This window comes from Vipera ursinii, assembly GCF_947247035.1.
Source record: "Vipera ursinii genome assembly, chromosome: 3".
Classification (NCBI taxonomy): Eukaryota; Metazoa; Chordata; class Lepidosauria; order Squamata; family Viperidae; genus Vipera; species Vipera ursinii.
Window position 1 is genome coordinate 30,138,346 of NC_139516.1, and position 12,306 is coordinate 30,150,651.

General features: G+C 36.5%; 1 protein-coding gene across 1 annotated transcript in view; it reads left to right on the top strand.

Annotated features, from left to right (window-relative positions):
* Positions 1-784: 784 nt before the first annotated feature.
* The window catches only part of PIGU (phosphatidylinositol glycan anchor biosynthesis class U), a gene marked incomplete at its 5' end in the record, with an annotated part of 662,778 nt that continues 651,256 nt past the window's right edge, over positions 785-12,306 (top strand). Inside the window, 8 exons of the mRNA XM_083358245.1 lie at positions 785-914; positions 1,742-1,806; positions 3,295-3,354; positions 4,479-4,541; positions 6,707-6,816; positions 8,208-8,308; positions 9,736-9,833; positions 10,840-10,994. Of these exons, the coding sequence (XP_083214371.1) occupies positions 785-914; positions 1,742-1,806; positions 3,295-3,354; positions 4,479-4,541; positions 6,707-6,816; positions 8,208-8,308; positions 9,736-9,833; positions 10,840-10,994 (782 nt within the window). The remainder of the gene's footprint in view (positions 915-1,741; positions 1,807-3,294; positions 3,355-4,478; positions 4,542-6,706; positions 6,817-8,207; positions 8,309-9,735; positions 9,834-10,839; positions 10,995-12,306) is intronic.

The window sequence follows — 12,306 nt, forward strand, 5'->3', positions numbered from 1 at the left end:
TAGAGCAGCTCAACTGTGGTACCAATTACCTAGAGCTGTGGTGAATTCTCCTTCCCCATAATTACTCAAAGGCTAGACAGCGTATTTATGCAATAGTGTGAAATAGGGATTGCATTTAATGACGTAAATGGCTCTTTACAGTCCTCTTTAATTCTGCAAATTTAATGGATTTACTTCCAAGTAAATGTAAATAGAATTGCAATCCTGATTAGTGGGATTCTTAAAATAAAACTCTCAAATTGATGCATATTTTCAAAAATTGAATTCAAACAACTGAATAATTAATTATGGGCCAGTCACTCTCTCAGCCCAACCACCTCACAGGGTGGTTGTTGTAAGGATACCAGGAGGAAGATGATGTGTTGGATAATTTCACTGCCTTGAGTTATGTGTAAAAGTAATAAAAGCGAGATACAAATAAATAAAGTTGTATTATTTCTTGTTATTCAGAAATTATAACATGTTTTCTGGTTTTAGGGAGAAGATCCGGGCGAAACACCGAATCAATAATCATTCCTATATTTTTTTTAAAAAAAGCTTTTTGGTAACGTTTCAAGAAATGCAATACAGTACAATACAAAACAACCCGAAAAAGAGCGTATCTCGCTATGCTCATTCATCCGTAGTTTGTCCTAGCTCTTTCGCCATCGTCTTCGGGAAGTAAAGGCTGCACAAATGGCTTCTGGGAGTTGTAGTGTTCTTCCTGTAACCTGCCCTATAGATCCCCAATGCAACAGACCAGCGTGGGAACTACTGCTAGTTTAGGCCAGTGTTCTACACTAAAATGGCGGCTCCCTTAGTGTTGGTGCTTTTAGTAGCCGTAACGGTTCGGGCCGCTTTATTCCGCTCCAGCCTGGCCGGACTCATCTCTGAGAGGGTGGAGGTGGTGTCTCCTTTAAATGCCTGGAAACGAGGTGAGGCCTACGGATGGGGATGGGGACGGGGTTGGGGATTGGTGGTCCTCAAAGGGGACCTGGAAGCGCCGCGCCTCGTCGACCTTCGTGGGGTGTCGCTTTCCGCCCCCGCGAGCTCTGGAGTGGTCGTCACCGAGCGGGTTTTTACCTTGGGAATGATGCGTTGGTATCAAGAACGCTTTGGTTGCCTTGGCACGATGTATTGTAACCTAGAGGATTGGGTGAGCCCCTCCTGGCTATTGAGTTCATGTTTTGTGGAGTGAGGTAACCAGGTTTTTCTCAGGACTAAGCCTTGAGTCTTGGGATCGCAGGTTTGAGTCTAAGGAAGGGCTAAAATTAAACAGGGAAGGGAGAAGGAAAGCAGCAGGAATTTTGAGACTGCGAGCAATTTCTTTTCAAGGAGCTTTCTTTTTCTAACGGCTTTGTCCAAGAAGTTATCTTTATTTAATTTAATTTTATTCTCTCTTTTGTATTGTTTTTAACTTGCCCTGTGAACCCCCCTGAGTCCTTCGGGAATAGGGCAGGTATATAAATTCAAATAATAATAATAATAATAATAATAATAATAATAATAATAATAATAATAATAATAATAATAATAATAATATAAATCATCTTGCTTTTGTAATTTTTGGTCTGAGATGTAAAAAGGCTCCAGAATTTCACCAAGCTTATACATTCCAAACCCAAAGAGTAGGTAGGGTTCATATAGCTAAGCTGCAAGTAATCACACTTTAGATCTAAGTATCATGAATTAGGCTATCTTCTAGATGAATTTCTTTTATTTCTACAATTAGATAAACAAGAATTTATTTTCTATTTTCCAGTTGTTGAAGGACTAGCCTTACTTGATTTGGGTGTATCTCCATATTCCGGGGATATCTTTCATGAAGTAAGTATATACAGTTTTTGTTGTGAACTGTTTCAATATTGTTACTCCCTTATAAAATGCTTTTTATATTAAAGATGAGAATATAATGTAAAAGAGTCTGTAGGGCTTAATAGAATTATATTGCCTTCTCACTTGAGCTGTTGAGTGCATAGGTGGACACACAAAAGCAATTCATGAGAATGTTTAGATTTTTTTTGATAATAGAAATAACTCAAAATTGACATCTCAAGTTACTTGTTAAAGTTATTTCCTGCTTTAGGAATGTTTTTACAAAATGAAAAAAATATATAAAATATTAATTGAAATAAATAGATATAATTCTACAGTGCAGATGGTGACTACAGGAAGTACAAATATATCTCATGTTCTTGACATAAGGAGAAAAGGAACAGGTCCTTTTCCCCTCAGGAACCTGCTTACCACATGTATAATTAGTAAAATATCTTTAAAATACCAATTTTTATCCTTACAGTGTCAGTTCAGTAGCAAAAGGATTTGTAGATGTTTCTCAGAGTGTTTTAAGAAACTTAAATGATGGCTTATTGATTATGGTTAAAGTGGTTAAAGGGCAGTATTGCAGGCAAACTGTCCACAGCCTGGAGTTTTATCCTAACAGGCCAGTTTCACTCAGCGTGTTAAGATATAAATCATGCTTTTCAAGTCATAATATTCAGTTCATACAACATATTAAAGCTAACATGATTTCATGTGTGTAATGAATCAGGCCAGTGACACAGTTACAAAGAGATTCGTAAAGGGTGTAAAGTACTATGGGGCATTATATAAGCCTACACAGGGCTTTTTTCCTCATGGAATGCTCAGAACGGAGTTCCGGCAGCTTTTTTGGATGGAACCTTGTAGGGTAGACAAGGCAGGTTGTATGACATGTGTGAGTTCCGGTACCTTTTTCTTTTACAAAAAAAGCACTGAGCCTACATGCTATTGCTATGCATAAAGGAAAAATGAAATTAAAATGACGTCTAAAGTGGAGCGTTATGCTTGAAAATGAAGTTGTCGTCCAGTTCCATTTATCATAAAAAAATATTAATAGGGTTTCATACTATGAGTCATTGTTACTGTAACTTTAATACTGTAGGTTTTTTTTTACTTTAATGGCTGTAATAGCACAGCTGTTAAAATATTAACATTGTCACAAATACATGCCAGTTGCCAGCTGAATCTTGATCATGTGGCCAAGGGATGCTGTCATAAGTGTGAAAACTGGTTGTAAGTTAATTTTTTCAGTGCTGTTGTAACTTCAAATGGTCACTAAATGAATGGTTGTAAGTTTGCCTTTTCCTACTTCAGTATTTTTTCTATTGCATCATTTAGACTAGCACAGTGAATTACCTCTGCAATAATGATTTTGGATATTCTCTGTAAAAACCATACTTAGAAGATACTACATAGCTATCATCTCTACCAATTAATAAATAAGCTTTGATCAAAAGACAAGTTGCTTAAGATAATTTTTCCTTTTTTTCCTAGACACCGTTTATAATATACCTCTTTCATTTCCTGATTGATTATGCTGAACTAGTATTTATGGTATGTAATTTTCATCCATCAAATAATTGGCTCTCTTTTACGAATTTATTCTTTGATTTCTTCTACATATAGAACACATTTTTTAAACTTAAGATATAGACTTTTTTAAAGACCTGAATCTGGCTGAAAGTCTAAGCATACGAAGGACTCATTAGGATCTTATGGAACTTAGTAGGATTCTTGGAAAAACATGTTTAGGATAACATTAATATTTTATGTGTATTTTTAAAAGAAAAAAATGTGGAAAAATTGGTTGGTGTTACATGTACAGCAGCTTTGTTCACCTTCATGCTCTGTGTGAGTACCTTTCCATATTTTCAAAGTTTTTGATAAGGCACCACATCTGGACTGCAAAAATCTGGATTACAGATAGTTGGCAACAGAGAGATATAAATAGTTTTCTGTCTCTCTTTGCTGCCCTACTGTGGTTGTCCAGATCTATAGCTTTATACCTTTGATTTTAATCTAGTGATTGACCAGATGTTTGTAGCCAGATCTGTTAACCCGAGTTTTGTTCAGAACAAGCTGTCCTACTGATGAATAATTATCCAAGGCATTAGAAATTGTTTAAGAAACTGTGGTATAATTTCTTGGCATTTATTGCAAATCTTCTTCCAAAAGTATTTTTTGATAAAACTGAATATCCCAGAGTACATTAACTAATTTATTGAATCATGTATGTAAAAACAAGTTTCACAATTGTTTATATTGAGACCAGGACATCTCAAAGTTTATATACATAATCACCCTTTCATAACTACTGTATCTAAAATAACAGTCACTTAACCATAGCAATGTGTATAAAAAATTTATTGCCAGCAAGTTGAAAATACTGTAAAATACTAAAATACTACCAGCAATACTTTCTGTGACAAAGGAATTTTGATGCCTCATAAAAATGAGACTGTTCCTTGATGCCATCTTGTGAAATTCTAACCATGGCTTCCCTGCTCTAACCCACATAGCCAGAGCATTGTTTAATTACATATTTAGTAATATGAACTAATTTGTTCAGACAGTACTGATGTTAATTTCGAAAATCACTTTTTTAATCACTAAAGTACAACTTTGCATTAAGCAAGTAACCTGTGTTTTGGTATTCCTTTGATTTGTTTTCCCTTCAGTTTACAGATATTTTGACGGCTATAGCACTTTATTTAGCTGTTCAGGATTACAACAAAGTTTTGGTGAGTAGATAAGTGCCAGTTTTTATTTATATTTCAGTGCATTTTCATACTGTTATCTCCTTCTCAGCTTCTATTTCTAAATACAGCAATGTTTTTTTCCTAATATTTTACATACTGTTTCCTGGGGAGTTGTCAGAAGATATTTGGAAAGTATGAAGCTGAGGAAGGCTGGTATATTCAGAAACCTTGACTTGGAACTGCCTTGCAGTGAACTGGATTCCATTCAACATACACCTTGGAATGATTTCCTGTGTCAGTTGTTGGCAGAGCTATTCTCAATCCATATTGAACATCTAGCACTTCTAGTTTTAGATTGATTTGGGATCTGCCCCAAATCTCAAAATTTTAACTTTTTCCTGATGGTGAAGAGGGAAATGCTGTTTCAGGGAGTAGGAATAGCAACATAAGAAACATGCCTCCGTGGCACTGATGGGGCTGATGCTAACCCTGTCAAATCTTATAAGATGGGCAGAATATACACAATTATATTTAAAGGCAAGAGTGTGTGCTTAAATCACGAACAAGGGATGGAGTAGGGATTTTTGTTTATTTTTGCAGAGCAAAGTTAATTTAACATGTCTTCAAGATGAATGAATTCTTACTTTAAATATACTTACGCATATTCTGCCCATCCCATAAGATCTGGCAGGCTTAGTATGGTCTGGGTCCCATCAGTGCAGTGGAGTCAAACTGCCGGCCCACGGGCCAGATGCATCATAGTGAAACCGTGCCTACCCCATTTCCAGCAGTGGCAAAAAAGTCATGATACATCGCAACACGTAACATGACGTTGCGAGTTTGACACCCCTGCTTCAGTGCAATGGAGGCATGTTTTTTATGTTGCTACTCCTACTCTCTGGAACAGCACTCACCCACTTCACCTTCAGGAAAATGTTAAAATTTGGGAGTTTTTTTGGCAGATCCTGAGCCATTTGTAAATTCATTTGAATGTCAGTGTCAGGACCCACCCCAATCCACTTCTTAGGAAAGAAGAACTCTTGGAGATAGGATTGTCCCAGCAGGAACTTTTACTAAAGCATGATTGTCAGTGGAAAATCTAGACAGGATCTGGAAATTGTGTTGCAGATTGATACTTTTAAAGTGTTCCCGAGTAAAGCCCCCTCCCTTCAGTCCATTTGGTCAGTCCCGGATCAATTAAGGTTAAGATGTCAAAACCTTCCATGGGAAGAGGGATCTTCCATCCCTTTACGACATTTACTTCCTCCCCTTCAGATTCCAATCGACATTTACTTCCTCTCCTTCAGATTCCAATTGGAGATACAAACCAGAATCTCTCCCCCCCTTTCTTTGTTCTTCTCAGTTCAAAGGTTCTTTCCCTGGTCTTTGATGACGGCCTCCAGGCAGGCTGAATAAACAACCTTGCATCTAATGGATAGGGATGGCCAATTAACATCCTCTCTTCTCCTCCTTGGGAATGGCAGAATCCAGTGAGGGGTGTGAGATTCGGGGGTATACAGATAGGGATTTAGGAATGGGATATAAATGGATTCTGACAGTCAGTCTTCAGTCTTTCTTTTGTTATTATATCTTATACTTCAGTGACATTTCTAAATGTTACTGTACAGTGCTCAGAGTCATTGCCAATTAGTTGGTGTTACAATTTAGATAGCAAACTATAACTAATGGGTTAATGAGTATAAACCGTGAACGGTCATGAATATGCTTCTTAATAATAGCTAGCTCCTCCCCTTCCCTCTGCTGTATTGTTTGTGTCTTCTAGTGTTACCAACTGGGGAAACCAGCTGAAATATCCCACAGCTTGTTTTAGGATAATTTTGTATGTTTATCTGCAGACAGAAATTTCAGACAATGGTAGGAACATGTGGTCATAAGCAGAGGACACAATAATACAAGCCAGCAGCTGCTTAAAATACATGTTAGGGAATATGTTGAAGATAGCTGGCATGATTAAGTTATCCTGTTGGGAGTTGAATATGCTGCACTTTACTATATATTGCATCTTGTCAATACAGAAGAATCAGAGCTTTTGTAAGGGTGATAAGTCAAGCTGGTGTAAATGTGGAATTTATAAACCTGGATAACAATCTGGGGAGTTAAGTATTAATTGCAGGAATCATAAAAATAGGTAGAATTGCTAAACAAATATATTATTTTTACTTACACATTTTTTTCTTTGTATTCAGTTTAAAAAGCAAAAACTGCTAATTGAATTGGATAAATATGCATCTGATGCTGCAGAGCTTATCCAGACTCCTATGGAAATGTACTATGTTCCTCTCAAAGTAGCACTGTTGTAAGTATTGCTTTTCAATAGAAATTTGAAACTATCTTCCTTATGCAGAGAGCATCAGAACACTTACTTTACTTTTGAAGACATGGTGCCTCTTATTTTGCTTTTTTAGAAGTCTATTGAGGTGTGCTACTCAGCTCAGGATTTGAGATTTGTTTAAATTGGATTTATACCCCAAATAAGAAACACAGTTTAGTGAAGTGGTTTAGGCATCAGGCTAGAAAATGGGAGATTGTGTTCTAGTCCTGTCTTAGGCACAAAGACAACTGTGTGACTTTGAGCCAGTCATTCACTCTCAGCCCTAAAAAGCAAAGAAGATCAAACCACTTCTAAAATCTTGCCAAGGCAACCTTAAGGAAGTGTCTAGGCAGTCACCAGGAATCACGACTGACTCGAAGGCATCAAAAACCCCAACTGGAATTGTTCAAACAAGCAAATATTTAGGTATACAGTTGTCTGATGAAAGAACCAGAACATTTTTATTCCTGACAACTTCATTATTATAAAGGTAATGATTAGTCTTACATTTTTTTGCCAAAGGGGAGAGGTCTCGTAGTGATTGGAGTGTGTGAGCTCTTTTGTTATTATGTACATATCCACATGCTATTGCCTTCCAGGAAAGCAAATATTAAGTATCATAAAAGAGTAAGAAGTACTAAGCAGATGAAATTAAAGACAGGAAATATGAGAAAAAAGAAACCTAGTTTACATCAACACCATTAGGTATATCTTTCCATACTTTAAAAACTATTCTTGCTTGTATTATGTTTACACAATTCTTCATACATTGCATTTGTTCACAATGCCTCTCTTTTCTCTTTTTGAGGGCCATCACCTCTATCCAACCACAACTTGCTTGTCTTTCATTTCAAGCTACTCACTTTCCCTTCACATATTGGATTTGTGATTGAGTGCAGAATCCCAAATGTTTGGGATTCTTTAGCTTAGAGAAAAGACAAATGCAAGGATACATGATTAAGGTGTTTAAAATCAAGGAGGAAATGGACAAAGTTTTTCTCCCTCTCTTAAAATACTAGAATTAGAATTCATCCATTGAAGTTGACTGGAAAGAGATTTTGGGCAAAATAGGCAAAAGAGAACCACACAGTATGTAACTGATGATTATTAATCTTGGGATTCAATCTGGATTAAGATGAAGAGTAGCAAAAATGAAAGAGGAGTATATCTCTTCTATATCAATTCCAGTTGTAAACCTCTCATGAAGCATCTGTTTGGCAATTTTGAAGACCTTTTTGGCGATTTTGAGGGGGGGAAAATCTGTGCTAAGATGGGCCTTGGCTTGATCTACCAAGGCTATCCTTATGTTTTTTTCAGATAAAGGAAAAAAAGGAATTGACAAGATATATGTGAACTTGGATGCCTTTTTTTTTCAGTTACCTGTTGAATCCATACACTGTGTTGTCTTGTGTAGCAAAATCTACCTGTGCCATCAACAATGCTATAATTGCATTCTTCATTTTGGCAACAATAAAAGGTAATGTACTTTGCTTTTCATGTAGTAATATATCCCCTTGTACGCTGTGCATATTGAGCAGCAGATTCTTTCCAAAACTTTTGATCAACTGCAGATGTTTCTGGTTGTTCCAATGGGATATCAGCAATTTACAAATTTCATGGAATGTTCTTCACCAAGTTTTATAGAATCAGCATCTCTTCCATTTTCCTCTGGGTGTTATCCAGCTGATTGCAGTCTTGGCATGATGCTGATCTGGAAGATACAAAACTTGTCTCATGAAGCACATTGTCTGTTGTATTACAATGTCCTGTATTCACATGAGTTGCTTTTTTGTAGGATCTTAGCATGTAGGATCTGGATTGTAGGATCAACAATCATGTTAGGTAATGTCAGGATCTTTCAAAGGCAGCGCTAATGGAACACATTTAGTCTTTGTGTCACCTACCAGGTCATCTTCCATGTTTCACTGACATTGAAGTTGGCAAAACAATACTTTTGTAAAATTGGAACTTTGCCTCAATGTTAATAATTGCATGGACCAGATTGGGAACAGCCACTGAAACAAACCACCAATGCTTTTTATAAACATAATTTATTAATATATTTATTTTTTTCAAGTTTCTGTGTAACATTTTTGTGGCTTATATCGGATAAAATCCGAAACAGTAATCCGCATCTGCCTTCAAGGTATTCTTTCACATCATGTTTTAAATAATGGAATATTGAGAACCATTTTAATTAAAATTGCATGATAGTTCTGCTACAGTATAAAAATATAGATCTGCGTAAATAAGCTAATAGAAAAATATTGCAAAGCTCAGGAGAATCACCTGGGCTGCATAGAGTTCTAAAATAATTTCCTCTCAGTGAGAATATGTAATGTGTGTTAATATAATTATACTTGCTCTAACCCTGTGTTTGCGTGTAGGACATGTAAACTTAGATTTCCTTAGAAGTGACACAATTGTACTAATGTTCCTAGGGACACAAAGGAATATTGATTATACTGCTATTAATAGTTTCCTGACAGGGATAGGGGAATATTGTTATTAATACAAATATCATTACAAACCTCCTGGTTTCTGTCATGTCTTCATTTGTTTCTAACAGCTAAGCCTAATGAGGTTAAGAGTAAGGTCACATGCAGGCACCAAGATTACTTGCTCTTAGTTTAGAGTTACAGTATTGTCCTTAAGTGATGAAGGGAACCAGTACACCAGATGCCTTTAAAAACTAGATTCCTTTTGGGATCGTTACAGCCTAATAGTTGAGGCACTATTTAGATTTTACAGTTTAGTTCAAAATGCACAATGTCTCTACTCAGAATTGTTGTGCCATTCCACATTTTATATGGATTTGCTATAAACATTAAGAGATTCTGTTTTCCTATTCACCCAGAAGCTTCTTGTTATTGGCTATTTATACCTTTTCTTTTTATTTTACAGGTAGTACTTTTCTGAGTGCTATATTTCTGGCATTAGCAACATATCAGTCTTTGTATCCTCTTACCTTGTTTGCACCAGCCCTTCTCTATTTGTTACAGGTATCTATTACATAAGAGCAAATGAGTCTTTTTAAATATTTTCAGTAAATAAAAAGATTAGCCACCATGAGTTGCTACTCCTGCAGACGAATAACTTTACCTACAAAATTGCTAGTAGGCTGATGGCTAGCAAATTGTCAGTTGCTTGCAAATCATCTTCATAGGATCAGAGATCTTAACTCTTGTGACTGAAATTTTTGGGGTATTATCTCAGCTGATCTTGTTGCTGTAAGGAAACTACTGTTGGCAGCTATTTCTCTGAAATCAATTAAAACTAGAAGAACTGCAGCTGGCAGTGGTTCTCTTTCATTTACCTCTCTCCCACTTCTCTGAATAAAGACTTCCAAAGGCTCTGCTGTAATACTATTCTCTCAACTCATAATCCAGAATCAATCCAGTAGATTACCATGGTTGATAGTTTCAAAAGTCTTTTAGAGCAAGTCTTTTCTTTTCCCATTAAGCTCAGTCATTAAGACAACCAAGGCTGACAAAGTCTTTCATCAGGCCGAATTGTAATGGAATACATAACTTGCATTACTATAAGCCACCCAGAGTCACCTTATAGGGGAGGTAGGCAGCATAAAATATTAATTAATAAATAAAATTATATGTGCAAGCAGCAATTTTAAAATGACAGTGCTATTGTGTGTAGAAAATCATTAAGAAACAAGAATGGATTTACTATTATCTCCTTCAATGTATCCTGTACCATTCCTCCTGCAAAGATGGTTTTTCATGTTCTAAATCTAGCCAGACAGTTTCCTTCACCAAGATCCAATTCCTTTCTATGGAGGAAAGACTATGCAATTATATGCACAATAGTTTCCAGATTTTTATATGAGCTTGAAAGTGAATCCTCCCATAGCATTTTTTTCTTCTAATGTCTTAATATCAGAAATAAATGTGTTAAATAATTTACAGAAAGCTTTTTCATGTATTTTTCTGGCAAGAAATTACATACAGACATTTCAAAACTATACTTTGTGGTCACTTTTTCTCTCTCTAGCGTCAGTTCATACCAGTGAAAATGAAAAGCAAGGAGTTCTGGTTTTACACCATACAATATGCGGGACTATATTTGGGAAGTCTGATAGTGATAATTTGCCTCTCCTTCTTCCTCCTCAATTCATGGGATTTCATTCCATCTGTTTATGGTTTCATGTAAGTAGATCCTGTTTGTCTGCATTGTAACCACCTACATATAGGACAAAGATCTCTTTCCTACCTAGTGAGTTCTAAGTAAGGTAAAGGTAAAGGTTCCCCCACACATGCGTGCTAGTCGTTTCCAACTCTAGGGGCCAGTGCTCATCTCCGTTTCAAAGCCGAAGAGCCAGCGCTTGTCCGAGGATGTCTCCATGGTCGTGTGGCCGGCATGACTAGACGCCAAAGGCGCACGGAACGCTGTTACCTTCCCACCGTAGTGGTCCCTATTTTTCTACTTGCATTTTTACGTGCTTTCGAACTGCTAGGTTGGCAGAAGCTGGGACGAGTAACAGGTGCTCACTCTGCTACGCGGCACTCGGGATTCAACTTGCCAAACTACCAACCTTCTGATTGACAAGCTCAGCGTCCTAACCCACTGAGCCACCACGTCCCCTTGAGTTCTAAGTATAACAAAACAAAAGAAATAATTGAACCAAACCTTCTATTTTTAAAACAATTTATTTTGTCCAATGTCTTATTAATTAGACAATTTCTTGTTTCAGCATCCTGGATAAATAATTTAACTCTGTTTATCTGAGTGACCTGGGAAGTGTTTAATTCATTCAGTAAAATAGAAGTGTGATTAAGCTATATTGGCATTTAAGTATGGACTGCATGATTTAAAAATTCACAGCTTAAATTCTGTGGAGTGAGAAAATCTATGTTCACTAATACAACAATGCATGTAAAAAGCTGCATCTAAATGATGAAAAATCTTCAGCGGCTTTTAGAAAGTAGGTTAGATCAGCACTTGCCAGGATTGTCCCAAAGGTACTTTTCAAAAGGAACTGGACTTTTGTTTTTTCTTTGAAAATGTTTCATTTCTCATCCAAGAAGCTTCTTCAGTTCTTCAGTAGTTCAAGAACTGAAGAAGCTTCTTAGATGAGAAGTGACATATTTTCAAAGAAAAAAACAAAGTCCTGTTGTCTTTTGAAAAGCACTTTTGGGACAACCATGGCCTGGATGGCTGAAAATCTCCATAGACACTTGCCAGGATTATTTTATAGGAAAGCTTATGTAATGCTGTGCTTTGGACTACATTATCTATTTAGCCTCTTTGATTTTTTTTTGTTTTTGTTTCCAAGCACTGACTTCCCCAGAAATGGCAGTGTAAAAATGGTAGTAAAAAAAGGAATATTTTGATTTTCAAACTGCTGTTACTTGTTTTGGATGATAGTTGCTGACATTCGTCTTGGAACCTGTTTCACTCCATTGAAAAAGATCAGCATGATCTTACATTATATATGAGCTACACATGAGAAATGTATGA